A 27,938-nucleotide genomic window follows, 5' to 3' on the forward strand; every position below is an offset into this window, starting at 1 on the left:
TAGCATCTTCAGTAGCCACCCTTTGCCTAGAATTTGCAGACATGTACTCTTGACATTTTCTCAACCAACTTCTTGAGGTATCACCCTGGGATGCTTTTTAAACAGTATTTAAGGAGTTCCCATCTATGTTGGGCACTTAGTGGCTGCTTTTCTTTATTGTTTGGTCCAAGTCATCAATTTCAAAAACGTATTTTTTTTTTAATTAAATTTTAGATTTATAATGAAATAAATTAATATGGTGGCACAATTATATTTTTGTCTACAAAACTAATTTCAAACATTTAAGCATACGCCTTCAGATCAAAAGATTTTTAAGATCATGAGAAACATTTCAGTCAAGTGTTTCAAAACTTTTGACTGGTAGTGTATATATATTTTCCATCTAAAAACGCCTTCACAAGCTTCCATTAGTTTCCAGAGCAACTAGCCCCACTAAAAACAATGTAGAACATGCTGTCTGGATTTAATTGTCATCCTCCCTACCATGTTCTGTTCAGTTTACAGATTGTTGTGTTTTTGAAGACACTCCTGAGGCTGGCCACTGTTTAAATTCTTTTAACTAGCAAGCAAGCAAAAGAAATAGCCATTTCCAACATGGCGGTTTGGCTGTAAAGGTCAGTTATTGTGGTGGAGACGGACGTATTATCCAGAGGAACTTTAAAAAACTGCAAAGGCACAGCTGCTGGCTTCTACATGCCAAATGCAAACACACAACAGTGACTATGTGGTATCTGAAATGCTGAATGATGATTTCCAGGCTATATTTTTCCAAATGTGGGTTTAGGGTCTTTAGGAATTAAAAAGTTTTGGTTTGCAAATTTCTTACTAGACATAAAAATGTCTAGATAACTGCAAAAAATAAAATAAAAAATTCTCAGTGAATACTTCTGTTTGATGCTTCTTGTTCTGAATAAGGTGTTAGCAGAAGAGGTAATGCTCTAAAGAGACAACATATTATAATCTTGTCTTAAAGGAACTCTTTCTCTCTCACACACAGCTGGTTTGTATGCAACGACTGCATATTGCTTGGCAGAACTTCAGGTGATATTACAACATCTGAGTCTAATAAGAAAACATCCAAAGATGGCTAATGCCAGTTTTAGAAAATAGAGACTTAAAGGGATAGTTCACCCAAAAATGAAAATGTACTCATTATTTATTCACCCTCATGATCACAAAGTGTATGACTTTCTTTCTTCACCAGAAAACATTTGAAGAAAAATAGAAAAATATCTTACCTCAGTAGGTCCTTAAAATGTAAGTGAATAGAGATTTTTCTTTTGAAGCTCCAAAAATCACAGACAGTCAGCATAAACGTACTCCATACGACACCAGCTGCTAAATTAATGTCTTCTAAAGCGATATGATCGCTTTTGGAGCAGCAAAGATAAATATTTAAGTACTTTTTTTTTTACTCTAAATAATGCTTCCGATCAGCAGCGGTATGTGCGTGTGACGTAATCGCATTGCCATTGGAAATATGCAAGAACTGAGGCAAGTGCGTCACATCTGGAAGAGCAGCACTGTTTACAAGTGAGAGGGAGGAACGTTGTACAGAAGCTTGGTTGGTTTTGGTTTAGATCTGTATTTATCTGTTTCTTTACTCACAATGGTGTGTTTGTGTGCTTATCCTGGATGTCTCAACCGAGTGGAGAACGTGAGATTACGTCTGTATCATGGCAACACGAATACATCACACGAGAGATCGCTTGGACTCCACACTCTCGTGAAGCTTACCCAAAGCGTTGGATTATAGTTAAAAAGTAAATAATAAATATTGATCTTTTTTCACACCAAAAGTGATCGTATCACTTTAGAAGACATTAATTTAACTGCTGGAGTCATATCGATGACGTTTATGCTGACTGTCTGTGATTTTTGGAGCTTCAAAAGACAAATTTCCATTCATTTGCATTTTAAGGACCTACTGAGTTAAGATATTTTCTCTTTTTCTTCAAATGTGTTCTGGTGAAGAAAGAAAGCCATACACACCTGCAATATCATGAGGGTGAGTAAACGATGAGAAAATTTTCATTTTTGGGTGAATTATCCTTTTAAATTGTGGTGGTGGTATAGTGGTTAAAACTCAGGGCTGGTAACTGAAAGTTGCAGGTTTGATTCTCCCAAAAAGCAAGCCATGAGCCATTGTCCCCATGAGCGAGACACTTAAAGGTGCTGTGATTGATTTTTTTATTAAACGACATGCAGAAAATGACCCTATTACCTGTCAGGTATAACTGAAATCACACCTGTCTCTGTAACAGCTCTAAGCTTGGTAAACATCGGGAAAAATATGTTTGGGGGCAGTGATCAGACCCTTTGTTTCTGCTTGTCAGTCATTGTGCATGTTCACAGGGCAGCCCATATATGCTCGTATAAGTGCCCGTACAGTGTCCTTCTCCCGTGAAACGCTCAGGGTCGGAACGCTCCCCCTTCTATCTGCTCCAATACAACAAGTGCGTCTGTGTGTGCACTTGCCATTGGAGTGCGGGGTGAAGAGGGGGCGTGGTTAATTCAACATGTAGCCTGGTGGAAGTTCCAGAATGGCTAAAATTACTTCCAGCACCATAAACCTCAGCTTGTCCCTGTGATAAGTAAAATATAAATCACTTTGGATGAAGCATCTGGCAAATGACTACTTACTAAACTGCAGTGAGGTTGTAAGGAATGCATAAAAACCTCATCTACCTAGATCCCTTGTTACAGAACACAATGCAAAAATCGAAGCATAGGTCTTTGCAGAACAGTAATGGGTGTTTTCAAATCTGTGGGCATTTTCAAAACAGGATAGGTGTTTCTAAACTATCCAGTGAAAGTAGGGAATCTCAGTGTAGAAATCAGTTGGCGTTTCTAAACCAGGATGGGCGTTTCTAAACTAACCAATGAAAGTAGGGAATCTCAATAGTTTGAAAACGCCCACTGATTGGGAAAAGCCCATTTTTGCTCTGCAGAGATATACAGTATGTCTCCAAAAATCTGCACTGATTAGCACGTTAGACAAGCTAGCCCATTGTCAGATATTAACTTTTTTTTTTTTTATTAAAGGAGCACTCAACATTTTATTTTTTTGCAAATTGCTAAACTTTTAAAAAGAAATAGTACTAGCAGAATAGTATTTTTGATAAATATTTGTAAAATTATACAACATTCACTCACATGAGATGAAGACTCTAGTCATATTAGTCTTAAAGAAAATCTGATTTATTCTACATATGGTGCTGGGCACGCATTCACGAGTGCTGCCATGCTGTGGTCATATCACCGGCCAAATATTGCTTGTTTTATCTGAATATTCCCCTGTAATTGAACACTTTCACTTGCAGAATACATTTATCATGGCTGACTGCGAAATATTGAATTTTTACAATGACTTCAGTAACTGAGAACTTTTGTTTTTGCGTGATTTTGCATATTTGCTGCTAGGAGTCAACACAACATGCACAACAATTTTACAGAGTGCACCTTTAAGGGGCAATATTTGCTCCTAGAATTAATTTTCAGGGGCATTTTTTACCTTTATGTGGGCTTATTTTTCAGAGTTATTTTCTGCTTGGAGAGCTATAGTCGAAGAAACTTGTGTTAGGGTCAATACTAATATATCTGAGCGATGATAATATGTTACTGACATATTACTGATATGTGTGGCTTCTGGTCTCCAGCTACTGTGACTCTTTAAGACTACTGCCAGTAAAGAAGTAGTTTAAGATTCTGGCAGAGCTCAGCAATGTTGGAATATGTGGGTAGGAAGAAAGATTTTTTGGACAGCCTGTATTTTGGAAATCTGATCTAAACAATGTATAATATATGGTTGAGAGTCATTACAGTGAATGGGAAAAACAACTGATGATTCAGGAAAACACTGTGCCAGTATATGAAAGATGAGGAACTTCAACTGTGACCATGATAACACCACACAGATGTGAGGAGCTCACAACATGCAAATGAAAATCAAACTGATAATCTGGCCGTAATTGTGAGATCACAATGGGAGTGGGTGTCAGATAACTCTGCCCCATGGCTCTTTTTCAGGACATGTCAAAATGCGGTTACTAGGGGGTGGAGGATTCGTCTCTTTTATCCTCCTGGCCTGATTGTTTATGTTGTCCAGTGACAGTGCGAACTCCCATACTTCAGCCTAAGCTGACTGTGCCTCTGTTGTGACAAGAATGGAGGGGCTTCATTTGTAGCCTGGCCAGTGTTTGCTCACAGGGCAGCCAGGGGAGAAGAGGAGGGGCCAAAACCAGCATGGTACACCCTTAATGGGTATGCTCGGGGGGTGGGCTATATGGGACCTTACTGTTTATTTTCAGAGCGCAAATGAAACCCCCACCAAGAATAGAGTTGGGTTTACTGTCACTGTTGTGAGCTGATGGATGGACAACATCTTTATTATCTTAATGGAGCTACGCTAAGGATCAGGGTCGTGGGACAAGCACGTAGAGTCTGTGCATCTTACTCATCAAGTGAGGTCTTTTTTAAAATCTGTTCATTCATGAGATGTAATTGCACAATCGCATGGTGAGACAACTTGTTCATACAGTTTCCTTGTGTGTGTGAGCACAGTTAATACAGTGTTGTCTGATTCTGACATTTTCAAAATGATTTTATATTGATGCATTCATTGTATGTCGGGAAAGTATAGTGGTGTTACATATAATCCTAATTCAGATCAGCATAGTATTTGCTATCAAATATTATGATTCAGTCCCATATCTATAAGTTTGGATTTTAATTGTAGACCTTCAGAAGACTGCACAGGAAGAATTTAAAGGAATATTTTGGTGCCCTTACTTGTCATCTATGATGGTGACATGGTTGCCTGGGATTCCCAGAACTGCACAGCTGTCAAGCAGTTCCCTTTTGCGTTGGGGTCCTTGATTGTTGTAATTGCCTGAACATTGGAAAAAAAAATTTTTGATAGTGTAGCTTTTACATTATTAGCATCACAATACCTCAAAAAGCAGGATTCCAGCTTTATTGAATTAACTCGAACCATAATGTGCACTATTTATACAAGTTACTTATTAAACAGAACGCACTTACATGGTCAAAGTAAAAGAGTTCTTATTGGTGCAAATAACAAAGAGTGTTTTATTGGAAGTTGCATAAGGAAATATTTCTAATGTTAATATTTATTCATGGAAACGCAAACCTACCTGTTGACAAACATAACAAATAAACGGCTGCTTTCGATTCAACAAGTTTTAAGACTGTAGGTGCAAAAAACATGCATTCATCATCTGGATGTGCAGTGACTAACAGCGCTCGTGCCTCAGTGCCTCTCACACGCGCCATTTCTTCTGAATTCGGCGAGAGCGCGTCAGATCTGACGTGTGTTGGAGAAAAATGTCTGTCTTCACCACTGTATATTGGGGTGGACATTTTACTTCGCAACCGTGGCCATAACTGTCTATATCTGTAATACACAAACTTCACAGAAGTAATGTAAGCCACACATACAAAAATAACCGCAACGAAAACAAACATCTCGACCGTGTCACAAAAACAGTCCGTGTGGAACATTGTCTCCCGATGAAAGGTTCCTACAGACTTGCAGAGCGGATTGTTTACACAAAAAGACTGGGTTATTGCGACACTTTTACATTATTTACATTCACTGCTCTACCTCTAAGTGCCATATAATTTAAATGACTAAAAAAAGTACACCGTTGCATGATGAGATGCTTCATTATCTTAACAAACTGGCAGCATAGCTGGAATAATTTCAAATGAGAATGTATATGTAAAACATTTAATAGTACGGGAAGCGATTTGTTTAAAAAAAAGAAGGTTTATAGCAAAATATCCATGCTCCTGTATATTTCGTGTTTAATAGTATAAGGAGATAGAGGTTTGGGTGGGGTGAAGGTCGCCTGTGGGGAGAGTTTGAACGTCACACCGTTTCATCCTGTTCGCTTGAGAAAAACTCTTTCACTCCGTCTTCTCAGGTGCACCAGAGCTGCATAAAATGCATGTCCACCGGGCATATAACCCTTAGAAACCGGTACGTTTAAGGCGTATATTAATTTCTGGTGCAGAATTATATAGAAAAAGACTTGCATATATATTCACGGCTCAGTAAGGACAAATAACTAGCCTGTGTTGGAAGAGTGACTGCAACACTCGCGCAGTCCCACTAGTGACGGACTTCCTTTTCTAACATTTTAAGCGCACAAACTCGCCCTCAACACTTCTTGGAGTGTCTCTGTGGAAATGAGGTGAGTGCATTGTTTAAAATGAGTATTTTAGGCTGTTTGTGGTGTGTTACACGCAGGCTAGTGAGAGCTGAGCGCTTGTGTTCAAGATGGCGACGCGAGTTTCAATGCAAAGGTGAAACCCGTAGCTGATGGGTATTTCCCTTAAACTCTCTCTCTGATGTGCCTATGCACAACATGTTTTAATACCATGTCTCCTGGGACGTATGTGCATTTATTAGGAGCAGAATTTTGTATGTTTTGTGTGTGGTTTCAGGTAAATTGTTTCTCCTCGTTTGAGCTAATAGTAGCTTGCTGGCTAACGCCATTAGTTGAGTTTTTACCACAGCATGTAGTTTTTGGTTAGAAATAATTAAGTCTGCGGTATCATATACACTTACGAGCTGCTGCTTGTCACTTGTAGGTTTCACCCTTGTTTGCATGTTCATACATTGGAAGCCATTGCAGTCTCATAAAGTCATGCTTGGAAACGAGACTAATTTAAGTTTGTGTTATTATTAAATGTTTTGGTGCCTGGATATGACAAAGTTTGAACTTGTACACCTATATAGAGACTTTTCAAAACTGATTCAAAAACTGATGACTGGCCTTTGCATCTTATAACAACTAATGAGATAGTAATCATCAACCATAGGGATTACACACTGTACGTAACGTAATTTTGTACCAGAGACCTTCAAAAACATCTTATTTTTTTCGAGTCATGTCTGCAACACGTATAAGTGTATAAAATCTGCTAGAGATACTTTATTATTTACAATATAGCATGATTACAAAGTGTTGATATGCCTTTCCCTTTTTAGTGTAGTTCCCCTGTAACGATTTGACTCATGCAAAATATTTAAATCTGTCTCCACTCTTGGTGCACAGGGGTCATAATAAGACTCCCTAAAGGGGTTAGTACCTTCCAGAACTTTGTCATTTTCATTTAAAATATGAGTTCCAACCACCAACCCTTCCTGGTGGTAGGGTGTGAAGGAGGTGAAAGGTAGAGTTGCGGTAGTGCGATATCTGTGTTCGTTACTTTTAACTCTTTATTTGACGGTGAGTGCCATCTTTGTACATATCTAGATGTTGGGTAGCACCCTGAAAATACACTCCAGGTAGCACTTTCCAGATCCATTATAGTGTACAGAGTTTGATTGCTGGGAAACAAGTCTGACTAAATATGCTGCCATTGTCTAGGCAGAGGCTTACATTGTGTAAATAACAGCAGAGTTAAGCAGAGGATAAAAAAAGAAATTGTCATTAACACTTACAGCTCAGACTTTGTGCTATTTTGCTCAGTGTGACAGACAGACCCAGGTTGATTTGCATTAGAGCTGTGTTTTGAGCTCAAACTCTAAAGAGCAGTGCTTGTGGATCTTTCTCTGCCCTTCAGTTACACTGTGTAACAAATATTATAATTTTTTTATTATTATTTTGGGGTTCCTGTGTAGTAAGTGTTATTTCCTAATTGCTTATGCCTCAAAAGCATAGAAAATGGCTATTATTCCCCACAAACTTTGTGTAAATATAACAGTGATATTTTGAAATGTACCAATTTTTCCAGAACGTTCCAGATAGATTCAGTGCTGAGTAAACTTGGAGTAACTTCTAGAACTTTTTAGAACTTTCCAGTAATATACAGGTGCATCTCAATAAATTAGAATGTCGTGGAAAAGTTCATTTATTTCAGTAATTCAACTCAAATTGTGAAACTCGTGTATTAAATAAATTCAATGCACACAGACTGAAGTAGTTTAAGTCTTTGGTTCTTTTAATTGTGATGATTTTGGCTCACATTTAACAAAAACCCACCAATTCACTATCTCAAAAAATTAGAATATGGTGACATGCCAATCAGCTAATCAACTCAAAACACCTGCAAAGGTTTCCTGAGCCTTCAAAATGGTCTCTCAGTTTGGTTCACTAGGCTACACAATCATGGGGAAGACTGCTGATCTGACAGTTGTCCAGAAGACAATCATTGACACCCTTCACAAGGAGGGTAAGCCACAAACATTCATTGCCAAAGAAGCTGGCTGTTCACAGAGTGCTGTATCCAAGCATGTTAACAGAAAGTTGAGTGGAAGGAAAAAGTGTGGAAGAAAAAGATGCACAACCAACCGAGAGAACCGCAGCCTTATGATTGTCAAGCAAAATCGATTCAAGAATTTGGGTGAACTTCACAAGGAATGGACTGAGGCTGGGGTCAAGGCATCAAGAGCCACCACACACAGACGTGTCAAGGAATTTGGCTACAGTTGTCGTATTCCTCTTGTTAAGCCACTCCTGAACCACAGACAACGTCAGAGGCGTCTTACCTGGGCTAAGGAGAAGAAGAACTGGACTGTTGCCCAGTGTTCCAAAGTCCTCTTTTCAGATGAGAGCAAGTTTTGTATTTCATTTGGAAACCAATGTCCTAGAGTCTGGAGGAAGGGTGGAGAAACTCATAGCCCAAGTTGCTTGAAGTCCAATGTTAAGTTTCCACAGTCTGTGATGATTTGGGGTGCAATGTCATCTGCTGGTGTTGGTCCATTGTGTTTTTTGAAAACCAAAGTCACTGCACCCGTTTACCAAGAAATTTTGGAGCACTTCATGCTTCCTTCTGCTGACCAGCTTTTTAAAGATGCTGATTTCATTTTCCAGCAGGATTTGGCACCTGCCCACACTGCCAAAAGCACCAAAAGTTGGTTAAATGACCATGGTGTTGGTGTGCTTGACTGGCCAGCAAATTCACCAGACCTGAACCCCATAGAGAATCCATGGGGTATTGTCAAGAGGAAGATGAGAAACAAGAGACCAAAAAAATGCAGATGAGCTGAAGGCCACTGTCAAAGAAACCTGGGCTTCCATACCACCTCAGCAGTGCCACAAACCGATCACCTCCATGCCACGCCGAATTGAGGCAGTAATTAAAGCAAAAGGAGCCCCTACCAAGTATTGAGTACATATACAGTAAATGAACATACTTTCCAGAAGGCCAACAATTCACTAAAAATGTTTTTTTTATTGGTCTTATGATGTATTCTAATTTTTTGAGATAGTGAATTGGTGGGTTTTTGTTAAATGTGAGCCAAAATCATCACAATTAAAAGAACCAAAGACTTAAACTACTTCAGTCTGTGTGCATTGAATTTATTTAATACACGAGTTTCACAATTTGAGTTGAATTACTGAAATAAATGAACTTTTCCACGACATTCTAATTTACTGAGATGCACCTGTAAATAGTAGTATAAATACAGGGGCCTTAAGCCCACCAGTTCAGTTTAGTTCCAGCTGCCTAAGTGGATACATATCTGCATTTTTCTGAGATGGCATCAAGAGGCTGCAAGCATCCGGCAGACGCATTTTGCTATGTCTGCGGCCAATTTATCAAGACAAGAGTGAAAAAGTACTCCGTGGAAGCATCTGCTAAGATGTGTGAGGCCTACAAGGCATATTTCGGCATGCCTGTCGGGGATCAAGACAAACCCTGGGCACCTCATTTTACCTGCAAGCACTGCAAAAAACTCCGGAAGGTAAGATGGACAATTTTTGCTCGGAATTTTATGTTGTAAAATTTGTTAATTTCTAAAATTGTAAAAGTTTTTAATTTTAAAATGTTATTGAAAAATATATATGAAAAATGTTGCGAGAATCTCTTACACATTAGTTATGGGTGAAATAAATGTATTGTTGTAAGATGGTACAGAGGTGAAAAGAGAGCCATGAAGTTCGCTATACCAAGAATTTTGCGGGAACCCACTGACCACTCAAGCAACTGCTGCTGCTGCATGGTGGACCCTTCCAAATGTCGGACTGGCAAGAATGCACCTGCTATCATGTATCCGGACCTTCCTTCATCCATTGTCACACTGCCATGAGCTCCCTGTACCCACTCCTCTGGAGAGAGAGCAGCCATCTTTAGAAGAGAGCAGCAAGTCAGAGAGCGAGGAAGACGTTGTAGATCCAGATGACAATTTCAGAGGTGGAGCTGAGGAGAGAAACCCATACTACCCCAACCAAAAAGACCTCAACGACTTGATTAGAGATCTTGGTCTCAAGTCCAGTGCCGAGCTTTTGACGTGTAGGCTCAAGCAGTGGAACTTGGTGGATGAAAATGTGCAATCACAGATCAGAGGAAGTGTCACCAAACTTTTTCCAGCTTCTTCACCCGTCAAGATGGGCTCTGCTTCTGCCACAATGTGACCAGTCTGTTCGAGGCAATCGGAATCGCCTGTAACCAGAACGAGTGGCGCCTCTTCATTGACAGCTCATCCAGGAGCCTCAAAGCTGTGCTGCTCCATAATGGTAAGAAGTACCCATCTCTTCCCCTGGCTTACTCGGTGCACCTCAAAGAGGATTACAACAGTATCAAGACCTTGCTGGATGCCTTGAAGTATGATGAGTACATTTGGGGGCTGATTCATGAAAGTGATTTACAGTATAATCGTAAATCTCGAAAAACTACTCGCTTCTAAATCTTTTGTAGTCATTTTTGTATTACTATAATTTGAATTCATATGTTGTTTTTTTTCTGACTTTATGTGAATGAAAAGACACTAATTCACCCATTTTCTCATTGGAAATCTGCACATTTCAAAATATCACTGTCCTGGTCACAAAAGCAAAGTTTGTGGGGAATAATAGACATTTTCTATACTTTTGAGGCATAAACAATTAGGAAATAACACTTACTACCCAGGAACAAAAACTGTTACATAGTGTTATAAAACACCTCTCTCTCGACCCTGCACTAAAACACAGCTCTTTATGCAGAGCCACTTGCAGTTTAATTATGCCTGTCATCAGGAGAGATACAGTGTGCCAGACTTGTCTTTTTTCCTCATTTCTCATTGTTGTTGGTTTTTATAACAGTTGCCTAATGTGCTGGCTGGATGACAGTGGAGTGGAACACAGGACATGTAATTGTTGTGCTGCTGTCTCTGTGGCCAAGCACAGCAAAGTAATGCTAGTGAGCGAGCAAGCACCGGAAAATACTTGAGGGCAAGCTGCCACGTTGAATATTCCCTCTTGACAAAAATGTGGATTTTTTAGCACGCTGATTATTGGTACTTCGGTACCAAGTCGATAGTAAAATATAAAAAAGATTTAACGATACCAGTGTTTCTGCAGTACCTGTAGTACCGAGCACCAACTCTATCCGGTACCAGCGCACAGTATGACTGACACACGATAGCTTGCTCAGGTTTATTTTGAACACGTGCTCTGTTAGTCCTTTTACACTGAAATGGACAATTAATCAAATTAAAATCGTAACATGTCCTAGTGTGATTTATTAAAAAGTTAAAGGCTGGAATCTTAGTGTGGATGAGCAGCGTACTTTAAATGAACGTATAAATCCGACCATTTGTACACTGGAAACTCCACAGACATTGAGAGTCATTCACGTTGTATGAGATGACAAAGCAGAGCTCTAATCCACTGTGAAGCGCATATTACATGTAGACTGTATATTTATATAATTAAATCACAGCATTTGCGCTTTAATCTCATCTCAACTTTATTTAAATAGCATTTAAAACAACAGAGTTGACCAAAGTGCTTCACAGTAATACAATTTAAAATATAGCATTTCAAAATTACCACATACACAAACACCAGTAGCCTAAAATACAAACACTCCAAAACTGTGCTAAAATTTAATTTGGCCAGTGCATAGAGATGAGACTTCAGACATGACTTAAATCTTCAATGATCACACTGGGCCATGTCCCGAACTGTTTATCCGGAAAAGTGAAGCTTCTGGCAAAAAACACTCGTCATATTAAAAGCACGATTCAAAATAAAATCTAGATGCCTGAAATTGATGAAATTGTGACAGAAATATATTAAATCTGTATAGTAAAATGTAATATCCATTGTAATAACAACAATAATAATAATAATTAAGCAATATATCACCAGCAAGACTGCTGTTGAATAAAAGTTTGGCCAGAAAAAAAAAGAAAGAAAATGTAATGACATATTGAAAAATTCAGTTTTAATGATGAAATTAAATTAAACTTTAAAACATGGAGTTCTGGAAAGTAATAAAAATGATATTATTAAATATAACTAAACTGGTATTCAACAGCACATTATCAAATAAGCATATTTTTGTTGTGGTATCAAAATTGGTATCGAGAACCATGAAATTTCACTGGTATCGGTATCGACTACTGAAATTTAGGTACCGTGACAACACTAGTATGGACTAGTGTCGATAACAAAATACGATTATTTAGAACATTTGCCGAAGCCGATAGCTCTTTCATACAGTACCTTTTTCAAAATCACTGCTAATTAATCATGTAACTTCGAAAGAAATTTAAATAATAACTTTTTCTATGTCTTTAATTTTTTATGTCTTTCAACTAATCTCAGTTATTAAACAAAAAGCACATTAACAATTTTTTTATTGATTCACATATTAAACACAGAAAAATAAAACATATATACACAGAATCAACAATTAACCCCCACTGTTACTGCTCCCCCTCCTAATCCCCAACCCCACCCTGGCCCCCAACAATATCCCAGTGGTCATACAAAGTTTTTTTTTTTTTTTAAATAATAATCACACATATTGACAACTACACCCCTCTCTCCACTGCCCCTCACCGAGAGCCCTCCAGAAACTCCAGATATCCAACCCATTTCCCCACAAACAAGTCCAATTTCCCCAGTCTTCTAAATGACCCTTCTTCAAAGGCTGCCACCCTCCCCATCTCCAAGTACCACTCCTGAAATGAGGACGCTCCAGCCGACCTCCATCCCCTTAAAACTCTCTGTCTGGTGATCATGACATTGGTTAGGACCCAACCCTTTATGTGTCTGTTTTCTACATCGATGACCACCCCATCGCCCAAAATACAGAGTCTGGGGCAAAATGAAACCTGAGTGCCCAATACGTCACACACAAAACTCTGAACCTTCAACCAAAACTCCTGGAGCTTAACACGCCACCAAAAGACATGGGTTATGTCTCCATCCTCTGATTGGCATTGCCAGCAGGTGGGTGTGTCTTTAAGAGCAAGCCTATAGTATCTAGAGGGGGTCCAATAGAATCAATGTAAAATCTTGAATTGCATAAAGTGCACCCTTGCGTCTCTAGATGCAGGTTTGATGTTTTTTTAGAATCCTAGCCACTCTACCTCCTCCAATACCAAGTTTAAGTCTTTCTCCCGTAGTCTCTTGCTAGAAGTTAAAGCTCTGTCCCCCAGACTCTGAATTAGCAGGGAGTAATACACTAATGTCTCATGACCTTTTCCAAAAACAGTAATCACCCCTCCCAGAGTGTCTGCTGCTTTAGGGGGGTGTATGCTACTCCCAAAGATAGTACAGAGCAGGTGGTGCAGCTGTAAATACTTAAAGAACTGAGATCTGGGAATCCCAAAATGTTGAACCAAATTTTCAAAGGATCTCAACACTCTGCTCTCATATAGGTCACCGAGTGTAGTTACCCCCCTCACAATCCACTCTGACCAGCAGAAAGGGGACTTATTAATACATAATTTTGGGTTCAGCCATATGCTCAAGGCAACATTTAAATAAATGTCGGAATTAAACACTCTGGACACTTTTATCCATACCGAGTGTCAAATGAAAGATAATGGGGTGTAATTTAACTTCTATGGTTAGTTTGATAGAAAGGCTTTGTAATGGCGGAATAGGGGCAAGAAATTTCTGTTCAATACAAAACTAGGGAGGGGCTCTCTCAGGTGGATGCGACCAATGAGCCAAATGTCTGAGACCGAACGCATAATAATAAAACAAAATCTTGGGTAGGCCTAGCCCACTTTTGTCAATCAGCCTATGCAGTTTACTGAAATGTAATCTGGGACGTTTACTAATGAAGGACTTCGCTATGCTGTCAAATTGCTTGAAATAAGAGAGGGGGGCATTTATAGGGAGAGACTGTAGCAGGTAGTTGAAACTTAACAAACTAAATCACACAAATTTGCTTGGAATAAAATACCCAAATACTTAATGCCCCGTTTGGGCCACTGAAAGGCGCCCAGCTGAAAAGCCGTTATCGGGCAGTACAATGTCAGAGCCAAAGCTTCGGATTTAGACCAATTGACTTTGTATCCTGAGAACTTGGAAAAGGAATTAATAATTCTGTGGAGGCAAGGCATAGATCTAGTGGGGTTGGAGATGAATAATAAAATATCATCTGCGTAAAGCAAAAGCTTATGCGCCACACCTCCTGCCATCACCCCTGGTAAATCATCCTCCTTGCTTATCACAGCTGCTAATGGTTCCAGGGCAAGACAGAACAATAATGGGGAAAGAGGGCAAACCTGCCGGGTGCCCCTATCCAGAGTAAAGTAATCTGAAATTAATCCATTTGTTTGTACCGCCGCTACCGTGTGTCTATAAAATAACTTAATCCATCCAATAAAAGTATTCCCAAACCCTTACATTTCCAAAATCTTAAAAAGATTATCCCATTCTACCATATCAAACGCCTTTTCGGCGTCAAGTGAGATGGCAGTGACCGGTGTCTGATCATTCACCACTGACCATATGATATTGATGAAACGCCTAATGTTATCAGAAGAGCTATGGCCCTGAATAAACCCCACCTGATCTATATGTATAAGAGTTGTCATAACTTAATCGGTTAGCCAACATTTTTGACAATATTTTAACATCTTGCTGGATCAGGGAAATTGGACAGTAACTCTTACACTCGCTTGGATCTTTGTCCTTTTTAAGAATCTGACTGATCCGGGCTAGCGTCATGGTTGATGAAAGCTTTCCATTCTTTAATGATTCCGTATAAACTTCTAGCAAAAGTGGAGCCAATTCTGTAGCATAAGATTTAAAAACTCAGCGGCAAAGCCATTTGGCCCCAGAGCCTGTAGGCAAGGCCTTAATAACCTTGCCAAGCTCCTCCAAGGTTACCTCCAGAATGAAGAGAATATTTTTGCTCATTCATCAGTTTAGGGAGTTCTAATGGTTCCACAAAGTTTCTAATATCTTCATCAGTAGATGAAGACATGGAACTATAGAGATCAAGATAGAATTCTTTAAAAGCATTATTAATATCAGTGGCCGAGGTAAAAATTTCACCACAAGCAGATTTCACTGAGGGAATGGTAGAAAAAGACTCTCTCTGCTTTATATATCTAGCCAAAAGCTTCCCTGCTTTATCCCCCGACTCAAAGTAAGACTGTCTTGCCCTGAATAGCCAAAACTCCACCTTCCATGACAAAATAGTATTATATCTGTATTTCAATCGGCCATCAGACGACATTTGGCGCTTCAGCTCTGCTTCTGCACTTTTAATATTCCCTCCCAACTCCATGAGTTCTCGTGCTTTGTATTTTTTGATAAATGAGGCATACTGTATGATCCGACCCCTAAGAAGCGCCTTAAGTGCCTCCCAAGCCACGCCCACAGAGGATACTGATGACCAGTTGGCCTCCATATAAACATTGATTCAGCTTTTAACATTTGTTGGAATTCAGGATTTTGCAAAAGGGAAACATTAAAGCGGCAACAATATTTCTCCGTATGTGGCAATTGAGACTAGGATGTTTCCAATTGAGCAAACAACAACAGATGAAATGAGGGACTTGGATATATAAAAAAAAATCTTTTCTAGAATAAATCTTATGGTCTGATGAAAAAATGTATAGTCCTACCGGATGGGTTCAGAAGTTTCCAAATATCTGTAAGCACTGTACACATCCTGTCTCAAATCTGTAAGATTTGTACACATCCTGTGATGCGTCAGTGTTGTTCTATGGGGCTTGCACACTTTTGCTTCACTATGATCAAGGACTGAGTCCATCAATAGATTAAAGTCTCCTCTCAATATTATATCATGAGGGGTGCCAGCGGCTTGCAACATCCCGTCAAGATCTTTAAAAAAGCCCTGATCATCAGCGTTAGGTGTGTAGAAATGAGCCAAAATCAAACTTTGCCCCTGAATTTCTGATGAAACAATGACTCTTCATAATTTATCTTTAATCTGTTTGAGACATTTGAATTGTAGATGCTTACTTATCAATGTAATGACTCCCCTGCTCTTACTTGAGCCAGCACTAAATAAAACATGTCCACCCTATATCTTCTCACATTTTTCATCTTCCTGTCGGGAAAGATGCATTTCTTGAAGAAACACTGTATCATATTTCTTACGTTTAAGAAGAGAAATAACTTTCCTTCTTTTTATGGGGTGCCCCAACCTATTCACATTCCACATGGAGAGAGACAATCCACTCATACTAACATTTTACATTTTGCTATATTAGAAAAAATAGATTGTGTGTCAAAAATAAAATTATAAAAACCACATTCCAACATTAGTGCAACAATCAAACCCCGAACCAAACAAACAGAAAAAGAAAAACGTGCGCATTAACCCAGCGCACGACAGCGCCAACCGGCGTCCATCCCTCTAAACTCAAACAGTCCATGTATGCCTACTAGAGCCCTTGCAACAACTTTGCTGTCAGATTGCTCAAGTCCGGTGTTTCTATACATATTTTGTAAAACAGAATTACACAACAGAAACTTTCCAAGAAAGCCTTCCTTTACTCCTCACCTCACATAACAAAAGATCTTTATCGGGTGATCTCAGAAATTTGGCCAGAATTGATCAGGGCCTGTCTCCCTCAGCGGCTCGCCGAGCCGGAACTCTGTGAGCTCCTTCGATTTCCAGCTTATTGCCTGTTATGTCAAGATTCGGAAAGAGCCCGTCTAGGAATTCCACCATATTCTGACCCTCTGCTCCTTCAGTAATTCCAATAATTCGGATGTTATCCCACCGGTTACGTTTTTCCATATCCTCCAACTTTTCCCAGACGTGCTCCAGATCCACCTTAGTTACTAGTGGATTAGCAGCTAATTCCCTCTCCGATGACTTCAGATAATCGATCCGTTTCTCGACATCCGCCTCTCTTTTAACCATCTCAATGAATTTCGTCTCCATTTCCATGATCGATCGACGTATTGCAGCAAGATCCTCCAAGTCAGCAACAACCTTCGTCAGCATTGCCGATATGTTCAACAATTGTCGCCGAATCTCTTTCACCTCTCCAGCCAAATTGAACTCCCTGGCTCGAGGCCTCCGGAGGGGCATCAGCTTGAGCACGTAAGTGTCTTTTAATGTCACCAGAGCCTGAGGATTTTGAATTCGTTGACATATTGTCTTCCTAGAACAGTTATGGATCATGGTGCATCGAATCTCACCAGTTTATGACACAAAAACTAACAAAACTAGCAAAGTGCGAAGAGCTTGCCGTTCACACGTCCGAACTTAGCATGGCATCACGTGACTATTCAACAAAAAACACATTATTAACTATCCTTAACATTAACTGGTGTCCAATATGGTTTTTTTAATGGCTGATGCTAATATCTAGAGATCGAGGGCAGATAGGCCGTAATAATGCTGATATAGCACACAACACATTTACCTTTGGAAAAAATAAATAAATCTATAAATAAAATGTGTTTTTAGATAAATAGAAATTTCTCCTGGTTGCTGTTTAGTCATCTCATTTGAGTAATTTGTTTGCACATATTTTTTTTTTTAATATATTAAGATGGAAATAACAGTGCACACAGCAGTCCAGCAACCACGGACTGTATGTGTGCATTAGAAATCACATTCTCTCACAAAAAGACATAATCAAACTAATTGTACATGCAGTGCACAGTGAATATGACATTATTTATAGCATACATGAAGCACTTTTACTTTGAAGTTGCTCTCTTATTCGTGCGGATCCAGCGAGACCAGTAGTCTTCTAACTGCTTCCAGTGTACACGGCCCAGATTGCCTGCTTGAAGTGTCATGGACTGACAGTCACTCAACATTCATGATTAGAGGGACACAGTTTTGATCCATGCATATATTTGCACTTCAGAGGAAGATGAATGAGCTCTTCGTAAATTACATCTGTTTAAACAAGATTTCCACATATTTGCAGATGGTTTATGATAAAAGTCTAATTAGTGTTTGTCTTTTCATCATTAGACAAGACAGTTGAAAGTTACAGGGAACTGTTAAGGAGAGAGAGAGAGAATGAAACATGTCAGCACTTTAAACATCATGAGCTTGTGTGTCTGTCATGGTTCTGATCACTGGCTGTTTTAAAATAATCGGCCAATGTCCAATAATGGAGATAATTGCTTTTATATGCTGATACCCATGTTTGTGCTACACATTGGTGCATCTCTAATAGACTAATAATTGTATTTTTACATTCTGCATTCATACAGTTGTTTGTTTGTTATAAGGTATGCATGCTGGTGAATGCATGCATTTATAGGTTAACAAAAAAACTTTACAGCAGATTCTTTAGCGAGTAGTTTGTTATTTTATGATATCATAGCAATAACGACAAAGGAGTCTCAGTGCACAAAACTCGATGTAAAGTTTGCAAATCTGTACTGCGTGTCATGGCAGATGAACATTTCACTTTAATACGTTAAGCGCATACAAGCACATTTTGAGCATCATTTCTCATATTATCCTATTCTACCTTTGTGCAACTAGATGCACGACAGGACATGCTCCTGCCAGTGCTCAACAAGTGTCTCCTCTTGCGTTCAACTTGTGTTGAAGTTGTATTTTGTTTTTGAGCTCCCGCTTCCTCCTACCTCCCCCTCCTCTCGCAATTTCATTGGCTGTTGGTCACTACCGGTCTCTCGCTCATTGGAACAGTGCTCACACATGATGACAAGATGTCTAGATTTCGAGAAGTTTTTAAATCCATCTTGACGTCTGGGACGAGTCAGGGCGTGTCGCAGGAGTGCGCACACAACAAGACTATTTGTCGTGAGATCTGAGACTTTTTATCGCTGATTCAGGACATCAAAAGATATGAGCTTAAGTCATGTAGTGTACACTAGGCATAACAAGTTGCTAGACAAGTACTACAAAAAATAAAAATATGTGAGTAAACGTGTCTGACGTAATGGAAAACTGTAGTAGTTTTAGATCTAACAACTTGTTAGCAACATAAATACACTGCTTTTCTAGATTCATATTGTTGTAGAACTAAGCATCCAAGTATTTTAAAGTTTACCACAGACCTTATTTTACTTATAAATTCAAAACTGCCATTATAAAAATTCATTGAAAAATACAGAGGGAATGAAAATGCTAGGCTAATTCTCTTCCGGGGTTTTGACTACAACCTGAATAGCTCTTTTTTACTCCTTCAGTGGTTAGTTTTGCTGCAGGGCAGTGGCATACCTTCAAGCCTAAATTAGCCTATTGGATCCTTCGGTTTTGAGGCAAACATTTAAGCTGACTTTTCAATGTATGCTGCGTGCTACAATTGCTATGATATACTATTACTATAGGGCCTATTTACACTTGGTCACTTCATGCATTTTTACTAATTGGATTGCTATCCGATTGAATAAGCACATTCCATTTACACTTGGCTATATCAATGTGTCTCCGCCAAATGGATATAAATCCGATCTATATGCAAATAATACGGAGTTCACTTCCGGGATTATGCTGATGCCGAGCAGAAAATTTAAAAGATGTAATTTATTATTTGATTACAACTGACTTTGAACAGTACGCATGTTTCTGTTTGTGCGCGCACAGTGTTTCCCCCCCTCTGGGCTTCTTGTAGGTAAGATGTGTCATGCGCCTCAGCTGCGCTCATTGCCAGTGTTTAGTTTCAGTTTCTTCAGCGATCCGCATCAAATAAATAAATAATAAAAAAAGTCCTGTCTTTCCTACAATGTACATCTGTGTCTTATTTTGTTGTTATTTATTGCGTGACGCCAGCCCTATGCAAATACTCTATAGCAGCTGTTATATTTCGCATTTTACCTATGCTGACTTAGTGCTGTTTGGGCAGAGTAAAGTTTACATATGTGTTATGAATAGCCGGATGCATTTACACTTGACCAAGTTATGAATGGAATGTGTCTCAAACCACCTTCTGAAGTGGTTTGACCAATCGGATTGCAATCAGTCTCGAATGCGTTTCGGAGGACATTTACACCTGGTTTTTTCATGATCGGATTGCATGTGAAAACACATGGAGTGGCAAAGTGTAAATAGGCCAATAGATACTACTATTTCTCTTCAGGAGTTTAGACCCACACAGATGTCTGTCCTTCAGCCTCGAGTCATACAAATGCAGGTATTGCACTCTTGATGAGAAACATCTACTGTTGTTTTTCTACCTTTGTCTCCTGATGTTTAGCGGGGATTACATCTTTCTAGTGTTGCTTCGTGACAGCAAAAGCTCAATTGTGTGGATACACTAATTAGTGCAAATAATTGCAGGTGGATGCACATTCTTCTCATTTAAACTATGCGTGTTTAGAAAGATCGTGTTGCATGCGTTCAGTGATAGTAACTCATCCTGTACACAGATGAAGAAATATACACTATATTGCCAAAAGTATTCGCTCATCTGCCTTTAGACGCATATGAACTTAAGTGACATCCCATTCTTAATCCATAGGGTTTAATATGACGTCGGCCCACCCTTTGCAGCTATAACAGCTTCAACTCTTCTGGGAAGGCTTTCCACAAGGTTTAGGAGTGTGTTTATGGGAATTTTTGACCATTCTTCCAGCAGCGCATTTGTGAGGTCAGACACTGATGTTGGACGAGAAGGCCTGGCTCGCAGTCTTCTCTCTAATTCATCCCAAAGGTGCTCTATCGGGTTGAGGTCAGGACTCTGTGCAGGCCAGTCAAGTTCTTCCACACCAAACTCGCTCATCCATGTCTTTATAGACCTTGCTTTGTGCACTGGTGCGCAGTCATGTTGGAACAGGAAGGGGCCATCCCCAAACTGTTCCCACAATGTTGGGAGCATGGAATTGTCCAAAATCTCTTGGTATGCTGAAGCATTCAGAGTTCCTTTCACTGGAACTAAGGGGCCAAGCCCAGCTCCTGAAAAACAACCCCACATCATAATCCCCCCTCCACCAAACTTCACAGTTGGCACAATGCAGTCAGACAAGTACCGTTCTCCTGGCAACCGCCAAACCCATACTCGTCCATCAGATTGCCAGATGGAGAAGCGTGATTCGTCACTCCAGAGAACGCGTCTCCACTGCTCTAGAGTCCAGTGGCGGCGTGCTTTACACCACTGCATCCGACACTTTGCATTGCACTTGGTGATGTATGGCTTGGATGCAGCTGCTCGGCCATGGAAACCCATTCCATGAAGCTCTCTACGCACTGTTCTTGAGCTAATCTGAAGGCCACATGAACTTTGGAGGTCTGTAGCGATTGACTCTGCAGAAAGTTGGCGACCTCTGCGCACTATGCGCCTCAGCATCCGCTGACCCCGCTCTGTCATTTTACGTGGCCTTACGAGTTGCTGTCATTCCCAATCGCTTCCACTTTGTTATAATACCACTGACAGTTGACTGTGGAATATTTAGTAGCGAGGAAATTTCACGACTGGACTTGTTGCACAGGTGGCATCCTATCACAGTACCACAATGGAATTCACTGAGCTCCTGAGAGCGGCCCATTCTTTCACAAATGTTTGTAGAAGCAGTCTGCATGCCTAGGTGCTTCATTTTATACACCTGTGGCCATGGAAGTGATTGGAACACCTGAATTCAATTATTTGGATGGGTGAGCGAATACTTTTGGCAATATAGTGTACTTTGGGCTTTACTGTGGTTTTGGTGTTTAGGTTACATTTGTAAATATGTTCAAGGGCTCTGATTCTGTGCAAGGCACATGGATGCCAGGGAGTGTGTTCTATATGTTGGCCAGCTAGGATACTCCTTTTGGGAGAGGTTGCCATTTCACGCTAATCTAAGTTGATCCTTCTCTACCCAAATCTAATCTTAACCATCAGGACAGAGTCCACTAAACTGATCTCAGATCATTTGTAGAGTTGAGCAATAAGCTTCCCTAGCGCAGATGCCTCCATGCATGGTTCCATCCACTGCATTGCTTTTTAAAAGGTTTCATGTTTTTCTATTCATGATAAAATATCCAAATAAGAGCAGAGTGGCAGTTTTGTGATTCTTCTCTACATTGGTGTCGATACGTCCAGATGACATCAGCGTGGCAGATGTTTCTGACAAATCCTGGATTTTGCATGATGTGGGAGTGCCATGCTTTCGGTCTGCTCCCTATCGCAGAATTTTCAGCTAAACTGATTTTTACTCTTCTATCATTTGCACAGTGTTTTAGCATCACATTTAATTTGTGAATGACCAACCAGTGTTTGATACATTTTGTGTACACTGCCTCTGCACTGTTTGGTATGTGAATTGCTTTTCATTTGGACTGAAACATGTTTTGGGGAGAAGTGATGACAGATTAATTAATGGCTAGAATGGATGCATTAAGATGAAGTGGAAGGTTTTGAAGCTGATGAAAGTGTGGAAAGAGGGACAAAAGGGAATGAAAGTGAAGTGTGGACATATCAAACAATGGGTCTGCTGTATCTCCTCCTGATTAGGCTGTGTTCTTTCTCATGCTCTGACAGATAACCATTTGGAAGTGTGTATGGAAAATCCTATTTGCACACACTGAACTGAAGTGCACCCAGCCAGCCAGCTCCAGTCATGGAGATTCCTGCTGACTGATTTAGCTATGCAAACAGACTGTCATGCTAGATGGGACAGAGGTCTTTGTGCATATACTAAAGCATGACCTGTCAAATGTAAAAGGCAAATATGCCCTTAATTAGAGCTGGGCGGTTTTTCAGATTTGAATTTGCATTATGACACTAAAAATCAAGATTTTGCATAAAAACATTGCAAACGCTATAGTTAAATACGTTGTAAATCCACCAAAGGTTGAATAAGGAAGAGAAAAACAATTCGCAGCACTTGTCTTAATGCCACTTCCGATCTGATCAGCTGCACGTGTTAGACAAGCTCCAAATGAACGTGACAAGTTAACAACTCGGAGACTGATATAAAAGACAGCGGTAATATTCCCAGTTGTACACAGTGTGATTGTAGCTCAACTTCATCCATCATGCATGTATACACACTGGCTTAAGACCATAACTGGCCTCGGCATGCGCATGTTGATGTAACGATCTCCTCTCTTTCCTTTTTACCCATAAAAAAGCTTTAGTTACATAATGGATGCTTAATTTGAAATCATATAGATAGGCTATATATGGGAGAATCAAACATCCACTGCTCCTTCTTACCATGATGATTCAGATAGATTGCAAATTATTGCTTTGTTCTGTGATGTTTCAAATGTACTGCATCTATTTGTAATTATATGTAATGATAAATTATTTCATTTTGCTGCGCTGCTCAGCGTGAACCACTAGAGGGTGTGTCTATCTGCAGGGGTTTTTGAATATACCTGTGTATATAATGAGTAATTTATAGATATTGATTTCTAGATAACTTTCTAGACAGACTTGGTTTAGATAAAATGAATATCTACACTGGCTAAGAAGTATTTTGCAGTTTATTTCTGAACATGTGGATGTATTAGATTAATTTATTTTACATTAACACTATATGGTGCATTTGGTGCGTTTGTACATTTTTTTGCACACCTTTGTTTCCTATAATGAAAAGAACTTGGATGTTGAGTACATTTAAAAGTTGAAAAAATGTTAATCGTAAATTGTCCAGAAGTTTGATAAAAATCGAGATTTAATTTTTTTATAAAATCTTGCCCAGCCCTACCCTAAATATGCCCTTGACTTGACTTTAAAAAAAAAAAAAAAAAAGTAAAGGAATGCCCTTGACATAATATAAAAAGGTCTTACAGTGTACAAAATGTTTTGACAATAAATAGAAAATGTATTCATGTTAATACTTCAAAAATAAAGTAATGCATTTACCTGTAAGGAAAACAAGCCTTGTTCTGGTGATAATACATTTATTTAGATGGAAGTAGGGATGCTCCGATCGATCGGACGGCCACCAATCGGTATTGGCCGATATTCACGTTCTATAACTCGATCGGTAATTTGGCTGATTGCATAAACCGATCGCTCATGTCGCAAAATATGCACGGCTCCTTTAAGACTTCAGCAGCACTGTCATGGCATCACAGAGTGTGGGGAATAATGGCATAGTGTTGTAAGACAACAAACTTGATTCAGCAGTTAAGAACGTTGCAGTGGGAGAGGTATGGCGAATATGAAACGTTTGTGTACTGTACTGTACTGTTAATGTGGCGTTTCACATGCGGCAAAGGGAAAACAGCGCAAGCTGTGAAACGGTCCTTATTATCGTTCAGGTGGCAGCTTCTCAGTCTCTGCAGGGCATAGGTATCTCAGTAATAATGCAAATTACAAGATGTAGTGTAATTCAAACATCTTTTTTAAATATATCCCGATTATATGGCATTAACAATAGTAGCACCTTTAGAGTCCAGAAACATGCGCTCTTTAACCGCTCTCCTTTCATCTCTTGCCCTCATGAGAGAGCGTGTTCCAGCAGCAACAAGTGAAAAATGAACTATTAATACAATCATCCAACTAAATGAAAAGGCAGGGAAGCAACTTATAATAATTATTTATACAATATTAAGAGACCATAATATAATGTATTAAATATAATGCAAAAATAAAATAGAAATAAGGAATAATAATAATTATATGAAATAATGACAATGAATCAATAACCAAAAATGTTATATAAAGTTTAATTGCACTCATGGGTTATCAGTTTGTCTTCAGTTTGACACTAAGCTTAATTTTTTAAAGGACTATCTATCTTAATATAGAGAATATTTTGTTAGCCTATACTTGTTTTAAAGTCTTATTACAAAATGGTGCCCGACCGATATATCAGTCGGCCGATATTAGCCTTTCACCAATATATCGGTATCGGCGTATATGTTTACCGATGTGCACAGATATGAAAACTTTTTTTCAGAACATATAATGCAGAAAACAATGCTTTAGAATTGGTGTCATTACGTAATTTGTCCAGCAGAGCGTGCTCTGACTCCATTGTTTACAGAGCTGACTCTGAGCTGACAGTGGCTCTGCAGACAGGGCGGAGTTGAGCGTTGTCTTCTCTGTAAGTTGCTTACTAGTTTGTGAAATACATACTGGAAAGTTAGTAAACAATGACCCCATCATTTTCCTTTTTCATTATAACTAATATAACGTTAACCCTGTTCCTGACAACCATGTCACTCATGTTGATCACATCTGTTTGCTATGTTAGCCAGCTATAGTTTGTCAGTGCAGTCAGTAATTTAGCAGATTGAAAGGTAAGCAGAGCATCTTTTTGCAGCTCAGCAGACAACGATGCTGTGGTGGATTGTGTATGGTGAGTTGTTTTCACACTACGCTGTTACCTATTTGGTGAGACACAATGCTGGAAAGTAAATAAAGTCCATCTTTTACTCTCCGTGGCAACGAGCTTATAGCTAACTAGCTAACCACGTAGCTACATTCATACCTTGTCAGCATGTAAACATGTATTCACCAAACTGTTTTGTTCAGGATTCACAGTTTGGTACCCCTTCAACCAAACAATTCCAGTTGTTGCATTTATAAAATTTAATATTTAAAAGTCTGGTTTTCCAGACATTAATATAGGATACGTAATAAAAGTAGATTTAATAAATAGTATATTTGCCCTGTGTAAATAATAATATATAGAAACTGTATCTAAAATAAATAAGGGGTGATAAATACTAATATAACAGGCTGGAAAAATAGACATTTATTCATTTTAATAACCTTTATATATATATATATATATATATATATATATATATATATATATATATATATATATATATATATATATATATATATATATATATATATTTTGAATGTGTTGAAACTTGACACCGGGCGACGCACCCTAAAAACGGCACCGTTAGATCGGTTTCATGCTAAAGAGCCGCTTAAAAGTAAGATTTTTTTTTCTCTCTCTCGTAAATGTAAACGAGTGTAAATGCAAACATCAAATATGTCGAAAGGACTGATGCCTGTCATGCAATACATGAGCTCATTGATGTCATTAAGTGAGTCTGTTTTTTATTCCATCAGTTACTCCTGGTCGGAGGCTGCCGTATATATTTAGTTTATACGTAGGGTTACATTCTACATAAGTTTGGTGCAACGCTCAAATATTTAGTAGTGCATACATTTTGACTTAGTGCCCATTTACCCCACAACTAGGCTAAGTTGTAACGTAAGTATAGCTGGTGCAACCGGCCCCAGATGTTTATTTAGCTGTTTATTTTATTTTTATTATTCTTTATTTAAATGGTCAGCATTTTACTGATACTAAACATACAGTACTGATGTTTATTTAGCTATTTATTTTATTTTTATTTATTCTTTATTTTAATGGTCAGCATTTGACTGATACCAAACATACAGTACTGATGTTTATTAAGCTATTTATTGTATTTTATTTATTCTTTATTTTCTCAGTGTTCATTTCTAGAATTTGTTGACAATGTATAATAATAATGTCAAATATTCTTTGATAAAAATATTTAAGAAAGCAGCCTTCTGAGTACCTTTGCATAGTCATATCGGTGCAAAATCCACATAGAAAAGGTGTGTTTTCATTCCAGCTCAAAAATGAGCTATATCAGCCAGCATATCGGTAATCAGTGAATTTCCCCTCTCTAAAATCGGTATCGGTCTCAAAAATCCCATATCGGTCATTCCAAAAGCAAAAGCTTTTACAAAAGCTTTTTAACAAGCCTTTTAAACTTTTTTTTTTTTTTTTGTCAGCAAAAACTAGGCAAAGTGATATTACTGGGAAGAGGAAAATTTAATTAATAGTGACTGTGTGCAGAAAGCTTGCATATAGCCAGTTATGACAGAGATCCTGATAAAAGGTGAAATGCTCGGGATTGGTATTGGCTGATCAGGTGACAAGAAGATTAGTTATCGGTATCGGCTGTAAAAAATTCTGATCGGAGCATCCCTGGATGGAAGAATACAAAATGGTGTTTGTGAGGTAAAAATTGTGTAATGGTTTTAGTCTTTATTCAGATCAGTTGTTAAAAGCTTGGTGAAAGCGGTAAAAACCCCCGAAGCTTTTAAGAGCAACTTTTGTCATTGCATTTTATGTCTCCTTGCCTGGTGTAATTGCAGATATCACCAGCAAAGGTCAAAAGGTGTTGTGTGCTTTCAATGGACATTACACCAAGAGTCAGCACACGTCCATGTCTCCCATGCATTATCCTTCTGATCCTCCTGTTCAACTGAGAAACATATAAATGATCCATCCTTTTTGTTTCTGAATCATTCAGTCTAAGTACTCTTAGTTCATATAGGGCTGCACAGTTAATCGTATTTTAATTGCGATCATGTTTTCTGCCTCTCATGGTTAAGGATAACTGTTTGTGACATTAGTGAGCTAGCAAACAGAAGTGATCAGCCAGGTAAAGTTGAAAGTTGTTGTTCATTTTCATTAGTATAGGCTGTGTGTACTGATGATAGGCCAGATCATCAGGAGCACAAAGCTGTTGTCACACTGGCACCTCTGCTGGTAACACACAGAAAAAAACGCATTGTCTAACTTCAAAATAAAAGGCTTGATAAAATAATTAGGCTTCCTTTAAAATAAATGCGTGAGACTGTATACCAATTCTGCGTGATCAATTATTACAGAAGTATATTACTATTAGCCTATATATTATTGAAGGGTATGGGAATATAATATAGTTAATAATAATAAGTAATAATAATAATTTAAAGAATGGATCTTGAAAGAGGATGCAAGTGTAAACACCCTACAGAGTAACTGTTTCTATTAGCAGTAATGAATGGGCAAAATATTACTTCATTTTGGTCAAAAGGAATCATTTGCTAGTTT

The 27,938-nt window shown here is 38.8% G+C and overlaps 2 protein-coding genes across 12 annotated transcripts in view; one reads left to right on the plus strand and one right to left on the minus strand.

Moving 5' to 3' along the window:
* Positions 1-5,526, minus strand: part of LOC127440160 (N-acetylglucosaminyl-phosphatidylinositol de-N-acetylase-like) — a 34,249-nt gene extending 28,723 nt beyond the window's left edge. For both annotated transcript variants that reach the window (XM_051696612.1, XM_051696613.1), the window contains exons 1-2: positions 5,157-5,526; positions 4,792-4,891 (exon numbers count right to left, since the gene is read on the minus strand). In XM_051696612.1, the coding sequence (XP_051552572.1) occupies positions 4,792-4,891; positions 5,157-5,523 (467 nt within the window). In that variant the 5' untranslated portion in view covers positions 5,524-5,526. The remainder of the gene's footprint in view (positions 1-4,791; positions 4,892-5,156) is intronic.
* LOC127440151 (nuclear receptor corepressor 1-like) overlaps positions 4,448-27,938 on the plus strand; it is a 140,348-nt gene continuing 116,857 nt past the window's right edge. For 9 of the 10 annotated variants that reach the window (XM_051696584.1, XM_051696586.1, XM_051696591.1 and 6 more), the window contains exon 1: positions 5,894-6,218. The gene's annotated coding sequence lies outside the window, so the exon portion shown is untranslated. Of the gene's footprint in view, positions 4,464-5,893; positions 6,219-27,938 lie in introns of those variants that run through there. The other variant, XM_051696585.1, reaches the window with a different exon arrangement.

The sequence above is a fragment of the Myxocyprinus asiaticus genome, chromosome 4, assembly GCF_019703515.2.
Source record: "Myxocyprinus asiaticus isolate MX2 ecotype Aquarium Trade chromosome 4, UBuf_Myxa_2, whole genome shotgun sequence".
NCBI lineage: Eukaryota > Metazoa > Chordata > Actinopteri > Cypriniformes > Catostomidae > Myxocyprinus > Myxocyprinus asiaticus.